Source organism: Acinonyx jubatus, chromosome A3 (assembly GCF_027475565.1).
Source record: "Acinonyx jubatus isolate Ajub_Pintada_27869175 chromosome A3, VMU_Ajub_asm_v1.0, whole genome shotgun sequence".
NCBI classification, from domain to species: Eukaryota; Metazoa; Chordata; class Mammalia; order Carnivora; family Felidae; genus Acinonyx; species Acinonyx jubatus.
In genome coordinates, this window is record NC_069388.1 from 103,536,814 (window position 1) to 103,561,974 (window position 25,161).

General features: G+C 44.5%; 2 protein-coding genes across 6 annotated transcripts in view; one reads left to right on the forward strand and one right to left on the reverse strand.

The window, feature by feature from the left end:
* MTA3 (metastasis associated 1 family member 3) overlaps positions 1–8,997 on the reverse strand; it is a 217,509-nt gene extending 208,512 nt beyond the window's left edge. Inside the window, exon 1 of the mRNA XM_027033646.2 lies at positions 8,695–8,997. The gene's annotated coding sequence lies outside the window, so the exon portion shown is untranslated. The remainder of the gene's footprint in view (positions 1–8,694) is intronic.
* Positions 8,998–9,656: 659 nt separating this feature from the next.
* KCNG3 (potassium voltage-gated channel modifier subfamily G member 3) overlaps positions 9,657–25,161 on the forward strand; it is a 61,961-nt gene continuing 46,456 nt past the window's right edge. The window contains exon 1 of one of the 5 annotated variants that reach the window (XM_053200994.1): positions 9,657–10,947. In XM_053200994.1, coding sequence (XP_053056969.1) covers positions 10,283–10,947 — 665 coding nt within the window. In that variant the 5' untranslated portion in view covers positions 9,657–10,282. The remainder of the gene's footprint in view (positions 10,948–25,161) is intronic. The other 4 variants (XM_053200993.1, XM_027033652.2, XM_027033656.2 and 1 more) reach the window with 4 other exon arrangements.

A 25,161-nucleotide genomic window follows, 5' to 3' on the forward strand; every position in this document is an offset into this window, starting at 1 on the left:
CCATTGGCTCTGTTCTCCGACCCAGGCCTTAGCGAGGCTTATACCGACGTAATTGCATCTGCTCCAGACCTCCTTTAAAAACTGTAAATCTTCCAGATTGCTGCATTTCTCAGCTTTCCACTAAAAGCATACTTTTTGCTAACCCGTTGGACATGTATCTCAGGGAAAACAGAGGCTGGGGTTTTGCCGTAGAAGGGTATGGGATCACACAAACCGGAGCTGGATGATTTTATCTCCGGTTAAGAACTGGAGAAAAACAGTCTGTATTTTAAATCCTGTACCTTAGCGAAAAATGCAATCGCTGTTGAAGAGTGTATCAATTATTAAGTGTGGAGCCAATGCTATTTTGGTTGCATCTACGAGAAGATCATTTCCAGGAATACCATAAGCTTCGTTTCAGTCAACTCCAGCCCCAATCTTTCCTCTGAGGCAGAAATAATAGCAGTGGGCATTGGTGGGGGTGGGGAGGAGGGCTGGGATTGTGGGGCAGGGAAACAAGATTGTTACAGGGACAGAAGGGTAAGAACAGCAGGTGTTTTTCAAAGCAGACTCCTAAACTAGTTAATTTTGGTTCATTAATGTTGATAAAGGCAGCTCTCTTCTTTGCAGAATGGATAGAACGCAGCAGGGAACTTTCATTCATTTTGAAAATGTCTTTGATTTTTCTTGTGTGGAGAATCCTTTCTTGGGCTGTTTGAATATGCCCTGTGATGTGGTAAGGGGCAAAGTGGGGGAATCCCTCTCTCTCTGCTTGGCTCTCCCACTTCCTTCCTGTCTGGGCTCAAAGCCTGCTTTGCTGGAAAGCTTCTCCTGCTGATCTGGAACACCCAATCAGCCAGTAGGGTCTCTGAGATGTCAGTCTACCATCAGGGCAAGAGCCTTTTAGATTACTTTCCATATTTTCTATAGTTCCTGAGCCAAGATACACAGAACCTCCTGGATCCACATCCAACCCTTTCTGGACAGTTTTATTTACTTTTTTGGTAATAACTTTGAAGTGTTTAATTCAGTCATGGCCAGTTTTTTTCCCTTGAAGCCTCTAGTCTGCTTCCACAATATGTCCTTCCTCCAAGGACAGGTACAGGTGGATGACGGGACCCAGACACGAATAGAACTGATTCCAAGAATTTTTCTAATGAAAGCATTTGCTAGGTAAGGACTTCAGGGTTGGGGCCTGACCGAGGGTTGGGGCCTGCTAAATGAGTAGAGCTTCTGCAGTGCTTTTAATGCTAGGGAGCTGGCATACGCTGTAGGTCTGGGGGAAAACAGTGCCAAGATCTTCTCTGCCAGTATGCCAATCATTTAACGAAACTGAAGTGGCTTTTCAGAAAGAGCTTGTTTTTTTCAAGTTGGTCATTTCTAACTTCACTATTATGTATACACTGACACCGCCAGTTCAGCACGCAGAGAACATTATTATTATTACCATTATTTTAAAGTACCATTTTAAAGTAGCCTCCATGCCGATTATGGAGCCCAGGGTGGGGCTTGATCGAGACCTAAGCTGCGATCAAGAGTCAGGTGCTTAACTGACTGAGCTACCCAGGCGCCCATAAAGAACATTATTTTAAGCATTCCTGTTTTGATTTAGAACATTATTTTAATCAAAAACAATAGTCATTTATTCCCTCATTCAACATACAGTTATTGCGCTTCAGCAAGGAGCCCGGTGCTGTTCTAGGAGCTGCTCTAGGACGTTGCTGTGAACCAGTCCCCAGGCCCATTCTCGAAGGGAGTGAGCAGAGTCTGATGGGGGAGACAGATGATAAACAAGTAACAGGTGGATGAACAAGATGATTCTTTTTAAAATCGTGATAAGGGGATAAAAAAAATAGGCTCATACACTAGCATGGGTGTTCGGGGAAGGCCTCTCCAAGGAAGTGACCTTTGAACTGAGACTTGAGAAACAAGGAGGCAGCCACATAATGCTCTGGGTCAGAGTGTTCCAGGCAGAGGGAGCAGTGGGTGCCTGGTCCCAGATGTAACTGAGCAGAGCAGGATACACCAAGAACTGGCCCAAGGGAAAAGAGAATTTGGTAGGAGGACATGTACTGAGAATTTTTCTTTTTTGAACTTTTTTTTTTTTTAAACTGAAAACATAATCTTTGAACTCAGTTAAAAGAAAAAAACACACAGAAGGTTTACAACCAATAAAAGTAGTTCTCATATTTACTCTAACCTTCCCAGTCCCTCGACTAGGAAACAATTACCCGTAACTGTATTTTATGTATCCTTTCAGAAGCCTTATCATATATTCATATCCATGTATTTGTTTTTAAACGTTTATTTTTTTTTGAGACAGAGAGACAGACACAGCCTGGATGGGGGAGGGTCAGAGAGAGAGGGAGACACAGGATCCGAAACAGGCTCCAGACTCTGAGCTGTCAGCACAGAGCCTGACGCAGGGCTCGAACTCACGGACCGCGAGATCATGACCTGAGCTGAAGTCGGACGCTTAACTGACTGAGCCACCCAGGCGCCCCTCCATGTATTTTTAAAAATTTATTTTTTATTTGAGAGAGAGAGAGAGCATGAGCAGAGCACGGGGGCAGAGGGAGAAAGAGAGAGAGAATCCCAAGCAAGCTCCATGCTCAGTGTGGAGGCTGATGTGGGTCTCAATTCCATGACCCCTGAGGTCATGACCTGAGCTGAAATCAAGAGTTGGATGCTCAACCAACTGAGACACCCAGGCACCCCAGTATATCCATGTATCTTTAATATAAAGAAGGCATAATTTAACCCATAGCACAGGACTTAGCACAGTTCCCTAATTATGGACATTTAGGTAGTTTCTAGACTTTTGCTATTGAAAACAGTGCAATGATCCTTAAATGTACGTCTCTATGAAATATGTGAATTTACTTATAGGATAAATTCCTAGCGTTAAAATTGCTGGACCATTAGGTGTGTGCATTTAAAATTTTAATAGGCATTGTCAAATGTGTGTTCAGCTTTTTTATACTCTAGAGAAATTAGAGGGACTCTTCATTATAGACATCATGAAGAGGTACATTCTGATCTGGTGTGAAGGAATAATTGTCAACATTCATAAATAAGCTTAAATGAAGCTCGGGGCGCCTGGGTGGCTCAGTTGGTCGAGCGTCCGACTTCGGCTTAGGTCATGATCTTGCAGTTCGTGAGTTCGAGCCCCGCGTCGGGCTCTGTGCTGACAGCTCAGAGCCTGGAGCCTGCTTCAGATTCTGTGTCTCCCTCTCTCTCCGCCCCACCCCTGCTTGTGCTCTGTCTCTGTCTTTCAAGAATGAATGAACATAAAAAAAAATTTTTTTAAAAATGAAGCTCAAGGTTTAAAATTTTTATTTTTGTATTATGGACAATTTGAAATAAATACAAATGGGGAGAGATTAATATCATGAACTCTATCACTCAGCTTCAACAATTATCAACTCATGGTTAATCTTGTTTCATCTATGTCCTCAATCCACTTGCTCTTGCTTATTTTCTTAAAAAATTTTGAATGTTTATTTATTTTTGAGAGACAGAGCACAAGCTGGGAAGGGGCAGAGAGAGGGGGAGACACGGAATCCTAAGAAGGCTCCAGGCTGTGAGCCATCTGCACGGAGCCCGATGTGGGGCTTGAACTCATGAACCACAAGATCATGACTTGAGCTGGTCAGATGCTTAACCAACTGAGCCACCTAGGCGCCCCCCCCCTGATTATTTTGAAGCAAGTATCAGACATTATATCCTCTCCTGCTTAAATATCTCAGGATCTGAAGGTGACTCTTTGAAGATTAGCTATCTTGTAGAATGACCCCCTTCAAGATTTGTCAGATTCTTGTCTCTGGATCAACCAAAATCGTTCCTCCCTCCCCAGGGGTATTTGATGCTTGGTAGAGAGGGGAGTCAGTGGTGAGATAACATGGTAGGCAGGAGACCCTGCATGGCCTTTGGGTTTCCGTACTGGGGCTAGTGCTTCCTAGCAGCTGTGGGTCCTTAAGCAAGTCCAACCTCTTGAAGCCTCATTTCCTTATTTGGAAAGTGAGGGTTAGAGGAAGAGGTTTTTGTGGAAAGCTGAGCTTGTGGTGCCACACAGTAAGGGCTCTCGGTTACGGTAAGCAGCAAGGGGCAAGGAGTGGTAGTGGGGAGAAGGGGCCATTATACCACCATCCAACATAGCAGCATAGGAATGAGGGTTGGGTGAAGATAAAGGAGAAGGGCCATTCTGTAAAAGGCACCAACAATGTTTTTGCTGTTAATGCTGAAGGGTAGCAGAATATGCCACTCTAAAATATGCCACTTTGGCATAAGGATCACTTTGAGCTAAAAGCACTTACAAAAACATCAGGTACAAGAAGGGTGCTCTGATCTTCCCCCTTTTCTTTCTAAAAGCAGATGAAACCCCCATATGGAAGATGTCTTCCCTATACTAGGAGTTAAGTACCATTTTTATCATCAAGGATGAGAGAAGTTGAAGCGGAGAGAGTTCTGTACAAGCAGACTTTGTCAAAACAATTTGTCTTCCTTTAGCCTCCCCATATATTTTAGTTACTTTTCCGTAACTGCCTTTCTTTGTTCAACCGATATAAAAGCATTTAAGTGGGGCACCTGGGTGATTAAGTCAGTTAAGTATTCAACTCTTGATTTCTGCTCAGGTCATGATTTCGTGGTCATGAGATCGATCCCTGCGTTGGGTTTCACGCATTGGCGTCTGCTTAAGATTCTCTTTCCCTCAAAAAAAAAAAAAAAGCATTTAGGTTCTGCTACTTCCTTGGGTCTTCATTTTCTTTTTTAAGTTTTTTTAAACATTTATTTATTTTTGAGAGACAGAGCAAGAGCAGGAGCAGGGGAGGGGCAGAGAGAGAGAGAGGGAGACACAGAATCTGAAGAAGGCTCCAGGCTCTGAGCTGTCAGCACAGAGCCTGATGCGGGGCTTGAACTCACGAACCATGGGATCATGACCTGAGCCGAAGTCGGACGCTTAACCAAGTGAGCCACCCAGGTGCCCCGGGTCTTTGTTTTCTTACGAGGGCTCCTAGGTCACATAAAACTTAAATTTGTATGCTTTTCTCTATTAATTTGTCCTATATCAGCTTAATTCTTAGGCCCAGTCAAAAACCCTAAAATGCTGGAGGTAAAATTATGCCTCCCCTTATAATGATTACACAGTGATCTTCTCAAAGCTGGAGATTTAAGGAAGATAGTGTTCCTTTATGCTTTAAGAGCATAAAATGTCCTGGAGCAGAGAATAAGGCAGGACACTGGTGAGGGTGAAAATCCCTCTGGTGGCTTCTCACCACAGGGTTTAAGAACAGGGTTAAGAACAGGGTTTGTGTCAGGGAGCCTGGGTGGCTCAGTCAGCTGAGTGTCCAGCTTCGGTTCAGGTTGTGATTTCATGATTCATGGGTTCAAGCCTGCATTGGGCTCTGTGCTGATGGCTCACAGCCTGGAGCCTGCTTCGGAGTCTATGTCTCCCTCTCTCTCTACCCTTCCCCTACTCATGCTCTGTCTCTCTCAAAAATAAATAAACATTAAAAAAAAAAAAAAGAACGGGGTTCAGGTGGTGAGACGGTTTTGAGGGCAACTTATTAAAAATTGCAGTTTTATCTTCTACTTGGGTAACTGTGCATAGTAGGTGAAGTCATTAGAGTCTTTCTTTTATATAAAATTAAAGACATTGGAAGGCTATGTTTCCGTTCAAAAAACTGACCTTTTTTTTTTTTTAATTTTTTTTACATTTATTTATTTTTGAGAGACAGAGAGACAGAGCACAAGTGGGGAGGGGCAGAGAGAAAAGGAGACAGAATCTGAAGCAGGCTCCAGGCTCTGAGCTGTCAGCACAGAGCCCAACCCCACGCGGGGCTCAAACTCACAAACCATAAGATCATGACCTGAGCCGAAGTTGGACGCTCAACCAACTGAGCCACCCAGGTGCCCCAAAAAACTGACCTTTTAAAGCATCCACTGATTCTGCAGATGCTGAGAAATAAGCTGGTGTAACCATAAACACTTGGAAATAAGAAATAACAGCAGAGTGAGAGCTTTTCAAAGCAGTCAATAAGTAAGCAGCAAAGACTGATAGTGCCCACAGGGTATTTCAAGTTATAAAGCTTTGGGGCAGGGTGTTCAGAGTCCCGGAGCACAACTAGTTGTGCAATGCTAAGTGATAGAGGAATGTGTGTTCCACTCAGACTCAGCAGTATGAGGGGCAGCACGTTTCACTGAATTTTTGATGTTTTAGGTTACTATTGTGATTGGTCACATTTTTTTTAAATAAAATTTTTTACATGTTTATTTATTATTGAGAGACAGAGAGACACAGAATGTGAGCAGGGGAGGGGTTAGAAGAGAGAGGGAGACACAGAACCTGAAGCAGGCTCCAGGCTCTGAGCCGTCAGCACAGAGCCCAACGCGGGGCTCAAACTCATAAACCGCGAGATCATGACCTGAGCTGAAGTCGGACGCTTATCCGACTGAGCCACCCAGGCGCCCCTGCTTGGTCACATTTGTAGATGAATCCATTTGTTTTTATTTAGAACACAGGAATAAGAGTGAGCATGGCTTGACTGGGCTAGTGGAAGCATACACAAAGTGAATTTTCTAGTATCATGCCCTGAGCTGTAAGACACCCTCATATGATCTCTTAATCCTCACGTCACCTTATGATAAAGCTACCATTCTCTCCATTCTATGGATGACAAAACCGAGGCTCAAAGAATTTGTTCCAGATCACTTAGCAAATAAATTGTGCAGCCAGAATTTCAATCTAGGGAGGGCTTTAATAACCAGTTCAGACTCGTTATTAGACAACTTGTAATTCCACAGATCTATAGTCTTTTAAGGTTCTGAACTGGGGAATGGCTTGATCAAAATGAACAGAAAGAGCTGTCTGGTGGCATAATACAGGATTCACAGAGGAAGGAAAGAACTGGAGCATGGAGAGATCAGACGGAAGGTTGTGGCAGGAAGACAGGCCCTGGAGATCGAGTGACCAGAGTTTGGAGCTAGAAAACTCGGTTCCAGCCTGGGCTCTACCATTATGCTGTTATGGGGAACCTTAGGCAAGTTACAGCCACATCTCTGACATCTTGTTACTCCTCCCTAAATAATGGGTTGATAAATTTTGACGAGACAATCTCTTGGTTCTTTCAAACTCTAAAATTCTGCCTGGTGCCTTTAAATTTTAATGCATTCTAAAGATTTATATTATGAAAGCCCTAAATATCATCCAGAATCCCGAAAAGAATTTAGATGAAATGATTCTCAAAGTAGTCTTTTGAAAGTACAAAGGAATAGAATTTTTAGTAATTCTAAGAACATAGTTTTTAAGAATATTTTCTAAACTGGATTATATTGAGACAAGCCCATCATTTCTGCATCTTACTGTTTTGTTTAAGAACGTGATTTGAGGGGGGAGAAAAAGAACATGATTTGGGTATTGCTGCGGCAGCAGTGGTTGATGATATTAAAATCAAATAAACACATTACTCTTGAAACAAATGAAATTATTTAAACCTACCTCTCTAAGAAATTTTATGAAAATATACCTAGGAGGCACAAATTATATTATCATCAAATTAATTTGTTTTCTAAGCTCAAATTTAATTTAAAATGTGGTATTTCTCCAACTGGTTCAGTCAACAGACTTTAAAGGGATTTTAGATAGAGAACACAGGAAATAGATATAGTAACGTTGGAGAAAATAATCAACAAAATAGTTGTTCTGTTGCTGTGATGCTTCTAGAAGGTATTTTCAACAACTCCCTGAGGAATTGGCTCTTGCTGGAATGAAGCCAGGTTCTTCTCTCTGCTCACATCCGCAAACTTTTCTCCATTCTCATATCCTATAACAAACCATTTCCAAGCCTTGCTGAGTCCTTGGTCTCAGTGTTTTTCAGAACTGACACTGCCTCAAAAAAGAAAAAAAAAAAAGGGAAAAGAAAGAACTGGCTTTTCCTCATCTACAAAGATTTGGGTTGGGGTTCCCATTCCTGGGTGGCAGAAATGGTCTTCTCCTTAGAATAAATTGAAGGGCAAAAGAACCTTCCTGAATGAAGCTTTCATCAAGCCATTTTTGTTATTAAAACATTCAGGCATCCCATTACTTCGAGTTTGAAATCTAAATTCTGCAGTTGAGATCCCCTTCCTTTGAGCCAAGCAAATGCATTAGCTTTCTTTACAGACTTTAATCCTTTACATCTGAGATTCTATTTGGAATGCTTTTCTGCTCTTTCTCTCTGCCAGCACAAGACCACCACCTCTTGAAACCATCTATCTTGAAACTCATTTCCTTCAGGATGTTTTCCTGGTTTAGTAGCTACTTTGCAAACAAACAACTCTTGTTTTTGAGCCTTTAATCACATTAAGTGCTTTTAAGATAAATTAGCCAAGTCAAGGGATAAACAACATATAGAGATTTCCATTCTTTAAGAAACCACCCAGAGGGATTTTACTTTGTGAGGAGGGATATAGGCACTTGAATTTGTAGGTGTCTTGCTTTTTTAGCTGAATCCACACTAGAATCAGGGCAAAATGACTCTTTATGGTGACCTCTAGTGGGCACGGGACAATCCTACAAAATTATGAAAAGTGAAGGGCAAAGTAAAACCCTTCCCAGTAACCAGCTGGGTTACTCGGCGGTCAGAAGACCGCATCCCACCCCACCCCACCCCTACCCCATCCTTATTTTCAATTCCAGTGTTTGTTTTGCATTGAACAGTTTGCCTTACAACTCACCTGTTTCGCCTCTGGCGGGCACCGCGCGGGCTGGGCTACCGGTGTCGGATGTCGCGTGAATTGCAGGTAGCAGTTTAAAATAATCCCTGCCAAGTGGAATCCACTCCCTGCGCTTCGACCAGAAGGCAGGGCAGTTCGCTCTGAGGAGCCTTAAAGGGCATTTCAAGCTCCAAGAGCCAGTGCTGCAGCCGGCTCGGGGGTGCACAGGGGAAATCAAGACATTATGAAAAGGAGGGCGCAGATGAAGGCTACGGGAAAATTGTGTTCTTGCCAGTGGCAGAGCGATTCTCCTGACTTTCACCCCACTCTACAGAAAGCGTCCTGGGGGGGGGGGGGAGGGTGTCCAGGAGAGGTACACGTAGGCGCCCTTTTAGGACCCGCGCCCCACAACGCTGGGGGTGGGGCCCCTCCCTTCCGCGGGAGGACAGGCGGGAGGGCGACAACGAGCCTGGGTGCTGGGGTGTGTGGTCGCCTTTAGAGCGGTATGTGGGTCTCCGTGCCGCCAGAGGAAAAGCAAGTCGTCAAGAAAAGCAATTGCTGGGGTGCCTTCTTTGAGAAATCCCTTGGGGCGCTCTCAGAAACTGCGCTGGGTTCCGGAGAGTTTCTGGAAAAAGCTCTCCAAACGCCGTCTGCCCCCGCTCCTCAAATCCTGCACCCGTCCTCACCCCTCCTTACCCTCCTGCCGCCTCCATTTGGCGGGGGGGGGGAGCGGTTAAAAGGGGGCCGCCCAAGTCATCCTGATGGCCCCGGGTGGCACGCGGGAGCAGGCACCCCGGCCGCGGGGCTTGGCCGCCCCCACCCCCGGGGCTCCCCGTTGCTCCCTTCCCCGCCCCGCGGACCACTCCTGGCCGCAGCGGGCGGGAGCGGAGGGGGAGGACGGCGTCACGAGGCGGGGAGCCCGAGGTCCAGGGCGGGGCGCCGGGGAATCCCAGCCGAGCGGGCCCGGGAGGTGCGGGCGCGGGTGGGCAGAGGAGGGCGGCGCGTGGAGGGAGGTGAGCCGAGCTGAGCCGGGAGGCGAGGAGGGGGAACCGCGAGGAGGCCCCGCCCCCGCCTCGCGGAGCCGGCTCTCCGCCGCCTCCGAACCCGCTCACTTTGCCTCTCGCCTCTGGACGGCGGCGGGGCGGTTGCCCGAACCGCGGCCAGAGGGAGCGCCAGGGACCGTGAGCCATCCCGCACCGGTGCCTCCGCCCGCCGCCCGCGCCCCTCACGGGGGGCACAGCGCCGCCGCTTTGAAAGGACACCCCGGCCTCGCAGGGGGGCACCCCCCCCCCCAGGCGCTGACAGTCTCATTCCCAGCCAACGGGGCGCAGCGCTGACGCCTGAGGGGACTCCCCGGCCACCTGCAGGTACCGCCGCGCCGAGGGAGCGTCGCTAGCAGCAACGCCTGGCCGCGGAGGAGGCTAGAGCCGAGGGGTCTCCGGGTCGGCGAAGGGCAGGAGCGGAGCCCGCAGCGAGAGCCGGCCGGCCAGCCCGCGGGCCCCGACGGCGCGCTCCCCCGTCGGCCAACGGCAGGCAGGCCCCGCGCGGCGACCGGGGTGGGGGGGCGGCGGCGGCGGCCTCGGGCCTCGGGGCCTCGGGGCGGCCAGCCATGACCTTCGGGCGCAGCGGGGCGGCCTCGGTGGTGCTGAACGTGGGCGGCGCCCGGTACTCGCTGTCCCGGGAGCTGCTGAAGGACTTCCCGCTGCGCCGCGTGAGCCGGCTGCACGGCTGCCGCTCTGAGCGCGACGTGCTGGAGGTGTGCGACGACTACGACCGCGAGCGCAACGAGTACTTCTTCGACCGGCACTCGGAGGCCTTCGGCTTCATCCTGCTCTACGTGCGCGGCCACGGAAAGCTGCGCTTCGCGCCGCGGATGTGCGAGCTCTCATTTTACAACGAGATGATCTACTGGGGCCTGGAGGGCGCGCACCTAGAGTACTGCTGCCAGCGCCGCCTCGACGACCGCATGTCCGACACCTACACCTTCTACTCGGCCGACGAGCCCGGCGCCCTGGGCCGCGACGAGGTGCGACCGGGCGGTGCCGAGGCGGCCCCCTCCAGGCGCTGGCTCGAGCGCATGCGGCGGACCTTCGAGGAGCCCACGTCGTCTCTGGCCGCGCAGATCCTGGCCAGCGTGTCGGTAGTGTTCGTGATCGTGTCCATGGTGGTGCTGTGCGCCAGCACACTGCCCGACTGGCGCGCCGCGGCGGCCGATAACCGCAGCCTGGATGACCGGAGCAGGTACTCCGCCGGCCCTGGGAGGGAGCCCTCCGGGTAGGACGCACTGCTTCTCTGCCCGTCCCGTCCGTCCTGTCGCGTCTGTCCGTCCCGTCCGTCGGTCCCGTCTCCGTCCTATTTTCCTACGGGCTGCCGAGCCAGGCTAGGTTCCCGGCCCAGCGGGGCCCCAGGCGGGGCCAGCCAGGGGATGGGTTTGTCCTCACTCCCCACTCCCTATTTACCTGGGACCAAGCGGCTCTGGTCCTTACACTAGACTCCCCTCTTTTTTTTTTTTTTTTTAATCTTTTAATATGTATTTATCCTTGAAAGACAGAGTGAGAGAGGGGGAGAGGCAGAGAAAGGGAGACACAGAATCTGAAGCAGCCTCTAGGCTGTCAGCACAGAGCCCGACGTGGGGCTCGAACTCACAAACGGGGAAATCATGACCCGAGCTGAGGTTGGGTGCTTAATCGACTGAGCCACCTAGGCGCCTCTAGACTCCCTTCTTGAGGGCGAGTCGCCAGGCATGGGGAAGGGCAGGTAGAGATAAACAAGCCTCCCATCTTTTAGTTTACTTTTGAGCAAATAGCAACTAATTAGATTTCTTTAAACTTTTATTGTTAGCATTACAATTTAACCTTGGGCTAAGAGCAGTTTGAATTATTTGCCAATTTTTGGTGGTTGAAAAGATGAAGTATTGTTATGGTGAAATGTGGTTTACTATGCACTGGCCACACATTCTAAACACTCTACATAATATGTACTTTAATGGAATTGTATTATCAAAGAGATTAACGACAAAAGACTCTAAATAATGGATGTCTGCCCTTTTCTCTCTTCTTTTCCCACAAAGTATGTAGTTAGCAAAGCACCTGTTCACTGCTTGGTACCAAAGATACACACTGTGGCTTTCAGAAGGGTCTTCAGTGTGGGGAGGGAAAAAATCACTACCTTGGAAAAGAAGAAACATTTAAACTGCCCCAAATCCAGAAACATTATTGGACTAGTTAATCTTTCTTTTTTTTCCACTTTATTGGGATAAAAGGAAAATATTTTAATCTTTCCTTAGATCATGTTTACCTTTCAATAGAGATAACACACTTCTGTTTTTAGAGCTAGTGAGTTCATTTTGCATATTTGGTTGGAGGAATAAACAGTAAAGTTGGCTTTGAAGGGAAACAGTCTCTTGGAGGCACAAACACAAGATTGTATATTCTGTTTTACCTTTGACACTGTTTTAAGATGCCTCGTCCATTCATATTTATTTTCTTATTTATGTATTTTTCTCCTTCTATTCATTTTTAAAATTAGGTTGTGCCTGATAATCTTTTCCTGATAGAGATGTGCATGTTTCCGGTGGTATTATATGCCTTGATGTTACAGTGCATTAGTTCCACATAATAGTCTTCCTTTGGAGAGTGAAGATTGTTTTTTAATGTAAGAGGTAAATAAAATTGCCTAGTACCACAGAGTCCATTACCGATATAGTGATATCTTGGCATGAAATCCAAGATACATGCTTTAAAAGGAAATTCATTAGTGGACTAATTGTGTGTAATGTATTAGGTTCTGAGTTTTTGATTTACAGATAAGAATTACTTATTTGGTACTCATCAGTACAATGAAATTAGTTTATATACCTAAATACATAAATGCCCTTGATTCTTTTAGGAAACCATAGGACAATGAGCCTTGAAATGATTCACTAGTAATTGTGGAATTCTAAGGTTAGTGAAAGTTCAAGCTACATTAGCAAAGGAAACAGGAGAATTGAGTTAGACTTCCTGAGTCTGCAAAAGAAGTGAAGGAAGAAGAGGAATTCTTGATTTGTGTATATGTATTTTACGTATGTGTATAATTATTCAAGTCAGAACTGTTTCCTAGATACCCAGATATTTCAGGCAAAAGCATGTTTTTTCTTGGCTTAATGGCCCAGTTTTAAGCTTCACACTCCAAGTGTAGGTATGAAAATCAACCTCTGTAATCCCAAACAGGTAAGCTGAAGGACGAGTGAGCAGCTGAGGAGGCTGGAAGTCACAGAGGGAGCCTCCCATAGGCCTCCTCCAACTGACAGGGCCTCTACGCTGGTGCTTTGACAGTAGTCTCTCAAACCCTGCTTGCTTGTGTTTGCCGAAATTAGACTTTTTAAAACATCGTTCTGATCATCTGACCATATTTGGCACCTACCAAATAAAGCCAAAACATTTTTCTTGTCCTTCAAAGCTCTTTATGGGTTACCCACAATCTGCCTTTCTTGACTTATCCTGTCATCATTTGCAAGCATCTTTTTTGAGTATGTGCTGTTTAAGGCACTGTTCGTATTCCAAATATTGTAACTTTTTTCCTGGTTGTTTTCTAAAGAAAAGGTGTCAAATTGGTGATGTCGGAATGAGAGACACAATTGATTAACAATTGAGCTGTTCTGGGATACAGTCTGGCCTTCAAAGTGGAAGGGGATGGAAACAAGTCATGTTTGGAAGGTTGCAGAGGTTGTGCACTGCCCAACAGTGGTGGGGGGGTGGTTGTCATTTATAAAAACTGTATTCACAACCTTTACAACCAGGTATGCTCCACCTGAGAACATAATAAGGAGAATTTTCCAGGTAAAGAGAACGGCAGGGGCATAGGCATGAAATTTGCATATTATGTTTAGGGAGTGTGAGTCCAATGATTGAGTGAGAGGTGGAGGCACAGCAGATGTTAGAAAGCCTCAAAGGAGAAGGATAATGATTTTATTTCGTAGGCAGTAGTTAGCTGTTGGCAGGTTTGGGGTAAGTAGGTTATGTATATTAAATCATGGGGGTCATGAGTTGTGCACTGCGAACTGGGGATGGGGAAGATTGGAAACAGGAGGATGAGTTTGGAGATCTTTGCAGAGGGAAGGATTGCTCTGAGGTGGTAAGAATGGAGAAGAAATGATCTCTCTGGAAAATATTAGAAAGACTCATAATTAATCCAGGGCATTGGAAGGATACAGGCATCAGGGACTGAGTACTTGGACTTCCAGGAGCTAGGAGTACTCCCTGTCACTTGCCGGCTCCATTTGTCCATACTGGCCTGCTCACTTGTTCCTGAACCCACCCGAATGTTCCTTACTGTGCAGTCCCTTGCCTGTCGAAATTGAATCATCCATCAAGCCCAACTTAGATTCTGTTTCTTTTTTGAAGCCTTTCCTGCCTACCTGAGTAGATGTGATGTTTTCTTTTGAATTTCTTGAGGGATTTCTTATTTGTACTACTTATTTGCCATCTATAATGTCCTTCCTAGCATGGTAGTTATTTTTTCATATAAACATGTCCTCGTTTCTAAACTAGATGAGAGGAAAAGGCCTAGAAGGCAGCTAAATTCTATACTATTTATTATGACAGCATCTTTTAGAAAAAAAATTATTTCGGCACAATAAATGTCTACTGTTTATATTATAATTCAAAATACAGCCTTCCAGGATGATATCATCTGTTGCATAGATTGAAGAGCTGTGTGGGGTAAGGCTGTGGGCTTCAGCTGGTGGAACTCTTAGTTGAGGAGGACAGGATCTTGTGCTAAGAATGAGAAAAAAAGTCTGTTAAATCAAGGAATGATTGTTTATCAAGTAGTGATTTTGCAAAAGGAATAAAGATAAGCATAGGATTTCTTTTTATTAATCTTTGAAATATTAGAATAGCATACAATCTCAAGTTTGGAAGAAATCTTGAGAGGTCTTCCAAATCAGTAATTTGAAAGTTTTTTCTGTATGAATATGATCTTTTTTTTTAAGGTTCATTTATTTATCTTGAGAGAGAGAGAGAGAGAGAGAGAGAGAGAGAGAGAGAGAGAGAGAATCTCAAGCAGCCTCTGCACTGTCAGCACAGAGCCCGACATGGGGCTTAAACTCATGAATCGTAAGATCATGACCTAAGCTGAAATCAAGAGTGCACGCTTAACTGACTGAGCCACCTACGTACCCCATGAATATGTTCCTTTTAAATTGATTTGTTCTAGATGATTAATAATCATATAAATAATGGTTTAAAGTCCAGACGCTATAAAAGCAAGCCTTTCTCCATCTCCTGGGCATTTACTTCTTTTCCCTAGATGTAACCAAAGTTACTTGATTTTGTGTGTCATTTTAGAGACATTTTATGTACTTACAAACATATCATGTATATTTACAAACAACACAACAAAAACAGTACAATAATACTTTTCTGAAACTTCCTTTTCAAACTAACCAACATGTCTTGGAGATTGTTCTGTATAAGTCTGTACAGAGCTACCCAATTATTTTATGCAGCTGTATAATATTCCACTGTATGACTGTCTCATAATTTTTGGACATTTATGTTGTCTCATCTATAGAGAATGCTGCAATGAATATCCTTGTACATGTACATTAGTCAATGCAGGGCTCAAACCCATACATTATGAGATCATGACCTGAGCCAAAGTCAGATGCTTAACCAATTGAGCCACCCAGGCACCTCGTCTATTTGTTAAACTCCTGAAAGTTAAGACATAGGGTTGAAGGGCATGTGCATTTGTAATTTGCATAGGTAATTCCAAAGTGCTCTTCAAAAAGATGATATCGTTTTATACTCCTGCCTGCAATGTGTGGGAAAATATGCTTTTTCTTTCTGTTTTTTTATTTTTTATTTTTAAAGTTTATTTTATTTTGAGAGAGAGAGTGCATGTGTATGAGCGGAGGAGGGGCAGAGACAGAATCTCAAGCAGGCTCATACTGTCAGCTCAGAGCCTAACATGGGGCTCTAACTCATGAACCCCCAGGTCGTGACCTGAGCAAAGATCAAGAGTCAGACACTCAAATGACTGAGCCAGCCAGGCACCTGACCCACTCTTTTAAAACCACTCATGGGGCGCCTGGGTGGTTTAAGGGTCCAACTTCAGCTCAGGTTATGATCTTGCAGTTCCTGGGTTCGAACCCTGCGTTGGGCTCTGTGCTGACAGCTCAGAGCCTGAAGGCTGCCTCGAATTCAGTGCCCCCCCCCTCTCTTCCCCTGCTTGTGTTCTGTCACTCACAAAAATAAATAGATAAATAAAATCACTCAGCATGGCTGCCTGTGTCATAAAAAGATACTCTATGCTAGTCAGAACTTTGAGGAAAAGGTCACGTATAAAGTACTTTTCACCTTTACTTTCTGGTCCCCTTTGCCTCTGAACTTATGTCCCCTCAGCCAATCTCAGCTGTTGCATTGTCTTTTGAATTTTAAATCTCTTTATGGTGCAAAGTCTTGCTGTAATTTTAATCTGTCCTTCAGAAATTATTTCTAAAAGTTGCTTCATGTTGGAATTTTGATCTTTAATTTGTATTGCTTTGTGGTGTGGTAGTGAGAATCTGAGGAGATGTAAAGATGTTCAAGTTTTTTTTGCAGTGTTATTTTTAACCCAAGTTTTAAAAATGAAATACATAATCAAAATGAAACACCAAGTGATGGAAATTTAAAAATCAATTGTATTATTTCTATTGCCTATTAGGTCAATATTGTATAAATTCAGTAGGTTTTTAAGTACTTTAAAAATAAAAAGCAATATTTGAAACTGAAGGTGAAAGTCTCAGTGCTTTTACTTTGCAGATAAGGTGGATATTTTCAGAAGCCGGTAATTAATAGATCTCTGATAGGATTGAACATAACCCTGAATCTCAGTTAAATTTTGTTCTTGCACAGTGGACTGTTTCTTTTAATATATGTACAGGGTTTTTCTATCTGCTGCCAGTTTTAGAATGCAGTGGAAACTTTCTTTTGTCAATACTCTTTTTAATCAAGGTGCTTTTTTTCTCCCTTAGTAAGCAAATTAATTTTCAATGTTGTTCTTTTTATTTTATTTTTTTTTTTAAGTGAAATTTTGCTCACTGGAATGAAGTATGGTTCTAAGTGTTGTGAAGTGAAGCGTAAACATGCCCCTCTCTCCTCAATCCCATTACCCAGTTTCTCGGTATTCTTTCCTGAAATGCCCATATAAATGTAGGTACACGCGCGCGTGCACACACATACATGTGTGTATAAATTATACGTACATATTTTTAAAAATTTATAACTGGGATCATTCTATAATGTTGTTTAACAATTTGCTTTTTTGTCTGCACATCTTGGAACTCTTTCCTTATCAGTTGATAGAAATCTTCCTTGTTCTTTTGAAAACCTGTAGAATGTTCCATTGTATGGCTGGGCCACAGTTCAGTCAACAAGCCTCTGTCCTGTCAGTAATAGTGATGGCTGTCATAGTAATATTTATTTCATCGTTCATATATGCTAGCCGCTTGTTAAGTTTTTACATGTATTTTGTCATCTAAGTCTCCTGTAACAATCCCGTGAGGTGGCACCGTTACTATCTTCATTTTATGAGTGAGATTTAGAGAGGTTAAGCGGCACGTAAGCTCACAGAGTGGGTAAATGGTGACCCAGCATTTGATTCCCATGTCCCTGCTCCATACTACTGTGGAATGTTTGGTTTTGACTCCAGGTTTTCAAAAATGCAAATGGTGGTAAAGAACAATCTTTTTCATGTATCTTTTTTGCAAATTGGTGTGAGTATATATGTTAGATAAATTCTGAAGTGGAAATCGCTGGATCAAGAGGATTGTGTTTAAATTTTTTTTTTGTTAATATTTTTATTTATTTTTGAGACAGAGACAGACAGAGCATGAGCAGGGGAGGGGCAGAGAGAGGGGGAGACACAGAATCCGAAGCAGGCTCCAGGCTCTGAGCTGTCAGCACAGAGCCTGACACGGGGCTAGAACCCACGGACTGTGAGATCATGACCTGAGCCGAAGTCGGATGCTCAACCGACTGAGCCACCCAGGCGCCCCGAGGATTGTATTTAAAAAAAAGTTTTTTTGTCGGGGCGCCTGGGTGGCTCAGTCAGTTAAGTGTCCGACTTCAGTTCAGGTCATGATCTCATGGTACTCAAGGTCAAGCCCCGTGTTGGGCTCTATGCTGACAGCTCAGAGCCTGGAGCCTGCTTCAGATTCTGTCTCCCTCTGTCTCTGTTCCTCCCCTGCTCGCGCTCTGTCTCTCTCTCTCTCTCAAAAATAAATAAAGATTAAAAAAAAAATTTTTTTTTAATTTTGTCAGCTATTACCAAATTTCCCCTAAACTGAGTGCAATTTAGCACTACTTTTTATTAATGATAGTGACTGTTACATACAATACGAATGCAATTAATAATGAATAGAATGCTAATATTAATAAAATTTTAATAGAAAACATTTGGAAATAATCACCTTAAAAAAATAAAACAGCTTTAAAGGGGAGCCTGAGTGACTCAATTGGTTAAACATCTGACTTTGGCTCAGGTCATGAGCTCAGTTCCTAAGTTCAAGCCCCACATTGGGCTGTCTGCTCCTCTCAGCACAGAGCCCGCTTTGGATCCTCTGTCCCCCTCTTTCTTTGCCCCTCCCCAACTTGTTCTTTCTCTCTCTCTCAAAATAAATAAACTTAAAAAAAAAAAAAAGAATGTCTTAAAAAATACGTAACAGCTTTTTTTAAAGTTTTTTTTAAATGTTTTTATTTATTTATTTTTTTTGAGACAGAGAGAGAGCATGAGCAGGGGAGGGGCAGAGAGAGAGGGAGACACAGAATCCAAAGCAGGCTCCAGGTTCTGAGCTGTCAGCACAGAGCCTGACGCGGGGCTCGAGCTCATGGACTGTGAGATCATGACCTGAGCCGAAGTTGGATGCTTAACCGCCTGAGCCACGCAAGAGCCCCAAATATGTAACTGCTTTATTGAGATATAACTCACATACTGTAGAACTCACCTTTAAAGTGCACAATTCATGGGGCGCCTGGGTGGCTCAGTCGGTTAAGCGGCTGACTTCGGCTCAGGTCATGATCCCAAGGTTCATGGGTTCAAGCCCTGCACCAGGCTTTATGCTGACAGCTCAGACCCTGGAGCCTGAGTCTCCCTCTGCCCCTCCCCCACTCATGCTCTGTCTCTCTCTCTCTCTCTCTCTCTTTCCATCTCTCTCTCTCTCTCTCTCTCTCTCTCTCTCTCTGTTTGCCTCTCTCTCAAAAATGAATTAAAAAATTTAAAAATGTACAATGCAGGAGTGCCCAGCTAGTTCACTCTGTTGAGCAGAAGACTCTTGATCCTGAGAAGACTCATGAGTTCAAACCCCACACTGGGCATGGAGCCTACTTAAAAAAAAAATTAAGTAAAGCACACAATTCAGTGAATTTTACTATATTTGCCGAGTTGTACAAGTATCGATCATCATCCATCCTACTTGAAGCATTATGTTTTGGTGATATGTTTGAAGGAGTATTAAAATGTGTTAGAAAGCTGGAACCCATGAATGGCTAAGAAAGGGACCCAGGCATTTTGACTGAGCAGATGAATCAGATGAAGCAATAGGCAAAACATTTGTGTTGCAAAACATTTGTGTTTGAATTCATTCATTCATTCATGAACGGGTGGGTTCTGTTGGAGTGTTTGGAAGAGTTATATGTATTTAAGTGATTTTCTCTGCCTGCTAGTAGCAAGGACTCCTCAGCTTTTCCTCTACTGGCGAAGGGAAGTGTGTAATTGAGGCAATCATCTGACTTTCTCAGGCCAAAAAAATGTCAAAAGGAAAAGGCGATGGTGTTAAGAATTCAGGACTCCCAAGTCGGGAGGCCTCCCTGGAGTTAATTCATTACCCTGCTCTGGGCCTGTACCCTCCTCAGTTAAGTGGGGATTTTACACAGAAGGGTCAATGAGAGAATGAAGACTGAGCCCTCAGCAGGAAACTGAACTCCTTAGCTCGTTACCTTTCCTTGTATTGGGCCTCTTCCCGCTGTCTCTCTTTTCTTGAGTTGCTTGTGAAAGTCTTACCTCCTTTTTCGTCTACGAGTTCTTTGAGAACAGAAATTTCTTTCTTCACAACATGTAGTTCAATACCTTGCACATGGGCAGTCCTTCAGTGTGTATTTTATATACGTGTGCAAGAAACATGCAGGTACAACAGTGTTTTCATTTTTTAAAAGATTTTTATTTTGTCTTCTTTATTTATGTTTAAAATGTTTATTTATTTTGAGAGAGAGAGAGAGAGAGAGAGACCAAGAGGGTGCGTGAGCAAGAGAGGGATAGAGAAGGGGAGGGAGAGAGAGAGAGACAGAGAGAGAGAGAGAGAGAGAATCTTAAGCAGGTGTCATGCTTAGTGTAGAGCCAAACACAGGACTTGATCCCATAAATTGTGAGATCATGACCTGAGCCAAAATCAAGAGTTGGATGCTTAACCAACTGAGCCACCCAGGCGCCCCTAAAGATTTTATTAAGTATAATCTCTGCACCCAACATGGGGCTTGAGCTCGCAATCCTGAGATCAAGATCTGCATGCTCCAGCAACTGAGCCAGCCAGGTGCCCCACATTTTCATTTTTGATACGAGAGTGTGTGTTTTTATAAGTTGCCTTCAACCTATGAGTAGGTTATATTTTAAGGACTTAATTGCAAATGGGTTTTATGGCTTTCCATTCATTTATTCATGAAGTTCGACAAACATTTATTGAACAACTCCTATATATCTGGGACTGTTCTGGGGGCTGGAGATATAGCAGTGAACAAAAAAAAAAAAAAACAAACAAAAAAAACAACCAGAGTCCTTGCCCTCAAGAACCATCTGTTCTAATAAATAAATATATAATGATAGTGATAGATGCTATGAAGAAACAAAGCAGAATTAAGGGATTTGTAGAGTGTGGACCATAGTCAGGAAAGGCCTCTCTAATCCGGCGGTGGATGTCTGAACAAGGACTGGGAGGGATGCAGGTGGCAGCCGTGAAGGTATCTGGCCAAGAGAGTTCCAGGCAGAGAGCATGTAAGCACAGACTTTGAGGGGGGTGTGCTCTTGGTCTGTTGGAGGAACAGCAAGGAAGCAGAGAGGTAGGGGTGACCAGGGTCTCTGCTGTCCCCCACACATTCTGTTGCAGGACTGGTGGTCTGGAACAAGGGTGGGCAGACTGCGGCCTGCAGACAACTTAGGCCCGTTGCCTGTTTTTGTACAGCAGAGGGGTAGGGGTTGGGAATTGGGGGTGATGGTGACAGTGACAGTGGGGGAATGGAGTTCTTGTAGAGCTGTATGGGTGCACCAGCTAAAGGGATTTACTTTTGATAGTCCTCATTTTTAATGTTTTGTCTATTTTTGAGAGAGAGAGAGAGAGAGAGAGAGAGAGAGAGGGAGAGGCCAAGAGAGAGGGAGACACAGAGAGAGAGAGAGAGAGAGAGAGAGAGGGAGAGGCCAAGAGAGAGGGAGACACAGAATCCGAAGCAGGCTCCAGGCTCCGAGCTGTCGGCACAGAGCCTGACGCAGGGCTCGAACTCACAAACCGTGAGATCGTGACCTGAGCGGAAGTCTGACATTTAACCGACTGAGCCACACAGGCGCCCCAATAGTCCTCATTTTTAAAAGAGAAAATAAAATGGTAAGGGCTTTGGATTTGTATTGGAATGTGGGTTTTGAGCAGAAGACATAACTTGATTGAATTGAAAAAAATTTTAAAGTAATCTCTGCACCCAACAGGGGGCTCAAACTCATGACCCAGAGGTCAAAAGTTGGATGGTCTATGGACTGAGCCAGCCAGGTGCCCCTGATTTAATTTAAAATTTTAAGAGATGACTCTGGCCCCGGTATGGAGGGCAGACTCTAGGGGGCACGGGTGGAGCCAGTGAGGCCAGTTAGGACCCCCATTTCACCTAATACTCAAAGGGCTGCCTAGAGCCCTGGGTCCAGGCTGCTAGCTGCCGTGTTGATCTGAGTTGCCGTGGCAGGGTTTCCTTTTTCGTTTTCTGGGTAAAACTGTTGTCGTAATTGGTCAGGTTTGCCTCTGACATCATTGCATGACCAGGGCCCTGCTGTTCCTCCCCACACTCTGTTGCAGGACTGGTGATCTGGGGCAAGGGTGGGCAGACTGTGGCCTGCAGACAACTCGGGCCCGCTGCCTGTTTCTGTACAGCCCCTGAGCTAAATGGTTTTTACACTTTTAAAATGGTGAGGAAAAAAAATCAAAAGAAGACTGTTTTATGACTCATGCAAATTATCTGACATTCAGATTTCAGCGTCCATAAATACAGTTTTATTGGTGCACAGCCGTGCTCATTTGTTTACATGTTGTCTATGGCAGCTTCCTGCTACTTGGGTGGAGTTGAACACTTGAACATTTGCAACAGAGGCTAGCTGGCTTGCAAAGCCTGAAACGTTGACTCGCTGGCTCTTTACAGAAAAAGCTTGTCAACCCTGGGTCTAGAGTGGTCTTGTCGTAGGTTTCAGTCTGTCCGGCTGTGTGTCCTCGGGCACATTGCTTCTCGAAGCCTCGGTGTTCTCATTTGTAAAGTAAGGATAGCGGTAGAGGGTTGAGGATGGGTTACTAACTGCTGTCTTCTAACCAGCTTGATGCCAGATGCTGCCCTTGGATCTCACTGAGGCCCACCCTGACTCACAGATTGTTCTGTTTTCCTAAGATACTTCCCCTAACCAGAGCTCATTATTCGATCCTAAGAGTTCTGGTACAGTAGGGACTTTTATTAGCATTTTCGGTTGGGGTGGGAAATCCAGTATTTATAAGTTAGGGACTGTCTGTATTAATTTCAGATCACAGATTTAGATTTACCAATTTACTCTGAACTGGTGAATGTGAGAGGTAGTTGGGGAAAGGATGGATGATCAAAACTGGGATTCACCAGGTAGGTCCTATTAAATCAGGGACTGCATTTTTATGGGAAATAAAATGGGAAGTACATATCAGAAAAGGAAGGTGTCCTGGGACGCCTGGCTGGCTCAGTCGGTTGAACGTCTGACTTTCGATTTCAGCTCAGGTCATGATCCCAGGGTCATGGGATCGAGCCCTAAGTCCAGGTCTGCTCTGAGTGTGGAGCCTGCTTAAGATATTCTTTCTCTCTCTCACTCTCTCTTTCTCTCTCTACCTCTTTGTCCCTCTCCCCAGCTCTCTCTCTCTCTCTCTCCTCTAAAATAAAAACAAAAAAACAAAACAAAAAAGGAAGGGAGTCCTGTTTATTAATATATGGTGTAACTCAGTTGGCCTTGAGACATAACCAAGACAGCCCTTGCCATCCAGTAGCTTCCTGTGTAGGGAGGGGAGGAGCCAGAGTCACTGATGGCGAGAAGGTGAGGTGGTCCTGCTGTAGAAGGGAACACAGGCGCAGGAGCAGAACTAGTGCTCCCTGGGGTGTCACTTCTGGTGTAGTGTCATTTAAGTCTTCCTGGCATTCCTGGAATGCCGGGCACAAGAGCTCCGGGGAAGGGACGGCAGCACCAGATGGTGTTAGTAGCTGTTGTGTTCTCCACCACCGTGTACTCGTGGTTAGAAAAAAGTGTCACAAGGAATGCCCTTGGCAATGTAGTTGAAATTACTGTTTTTATTACACCTGACCCTTAAGTATGTATTTTAACATCTACGTGACCCTTAAGTATGTATTTTAACATCTACGTGATGAAACGGGAAGTTGCAGCGGGCACTTCTGCTGCATACTGAAATCCTGTGGCTGTCTCGAGGGAAAGAACTTGTACAGTTGGATGAGTTGCAAGCTGCACCAGCACCTGTTTTCACGAAACATTGTTATTTGCAAGAATGACTGACAAACTGTGGTATTCAGACTTGAATACCTTAGCAGACATTTTCTCATAAATGAACAAGGTGAGTCTGTCACTTCAAGGACAACGATGGCCAGCGTTTGTTGCCAGTGATAAAATGAGAGCTCCCTGGGGCGCCTTGGTGGCTCAGTCGGTTAAGCGTCCGACTTCGGCTCAAGTCATGATCTCGTGGTCCGTGAGTTCGAGCCCCGCGTCGGGCTCTGTGCTGACAGCTCAGAGCCAGGAGCCTGTTTCAGATTCTGTGTCTCCCTCTCTCTCTGACCCTCCCCCATTCATGCTCTGTCTCTCTCTGTCTCAAAAATAAACGTTAAAAAAAAAATTATAAAAAAAATGAGAGCTCCCAAGTAAAAATTAGACACTTGGAAAACTTGAACCAGCCACTGTGCACTTGCCAGCTTCCCAATACTTAACTTTTCTGATGAGATTGGTGGTGATATTAATAAGTGTGACTTTTAAAATATTATAGCACGAAATGTGTTAACATTTGGAAGATGTGCATAACTCAGGAACCAATACATCCTAAATGACCCAACACCTGATGTTACAATACCATGCAAAAGATCCACCCCGAGTGACCGGGAACTCTAATGGGTTTTATGGTAACTGAACATCAAAAGTTCAGTGACAAGATTTGCTTCCACATGGTAGCTAACCTTTAAGAAACTACCACTTTTTGGGGCGCCTGGGTGGCTCAATCGGTTGGGCATCTGACTCTTGATTTTGGCTCAGGTCATGATCTCAGAGTCGGTCATGGAATCAAGCCCTGCATCAGGCTGTGTGCTGAGCCTGCTTAAGATTCTCTCTCCATCTCCCTCTGGCTTTCCCTTGCTGGTGCATGTGCTTTCTCTCTAAATAAATAAAACAACATAGTATGATATACTGAATGCAGGAACAGATATGAAAAATTCAGCTGTTATATATATATTTCAATTTTCTATCTCTCCCTCCTTCTGTCTCCTTCCCTCCTTCCCTCTCTCCCTTCCTTTTTCTCTCTTTTTGTCTTAGAATTCAAAAGTGGAGAGGGTTGTCATAGGGAAATGCATTTACACATCATTTGAACTGAAAAAAAGAAATCTGTCTGTTCCTTAAGAAAGTACATCTGATTTGAATGATTGGTTTCACAGTGAGGATTGACTTTGCAGATTCAGTTACATGGCAAGCATGTTCCAAAAGCTGAATAAGTGTGCAGTTGCAAGGTTTTGATGAAAACATACTTAAAGCACATAGTAAGATATAAATATTTCATTTGAAATGATGTATTGACAGGGTGCCTGTCTGGCTTTTGGAAGAGCGTGCAACTTTTGATCTAGGGGTTGGGAGTTTGAGCCCCATGTTGGATTCAGAACAAATAAACTTTTATAATAAAAAAACAACTGAACTTTAAAATAAAATGTTGTACTGACAAAGATGTATTGAAATATTTTAATATCTCAACCCTCTGTAATATTGATCAGATTTAGAACTGGTGCCTTAAAGCAGAGGAGTGACTGGTGTATCTGGCAGCCGCTGAATGCATCTTGGTCTAAATGTTTCTTTTTTTTTTTTTTTTTCAATATATGAAATTTATTGTCAAATTGGTTTCCATACAACACCCAGTGCTCATCCCAAAAGGTGCCCTCCTCAATACCCATCACCCACCCTCCCCTCTAAATGTTTCCTTTAATGCAGTACCTCCCAGGAAGTGTGAAA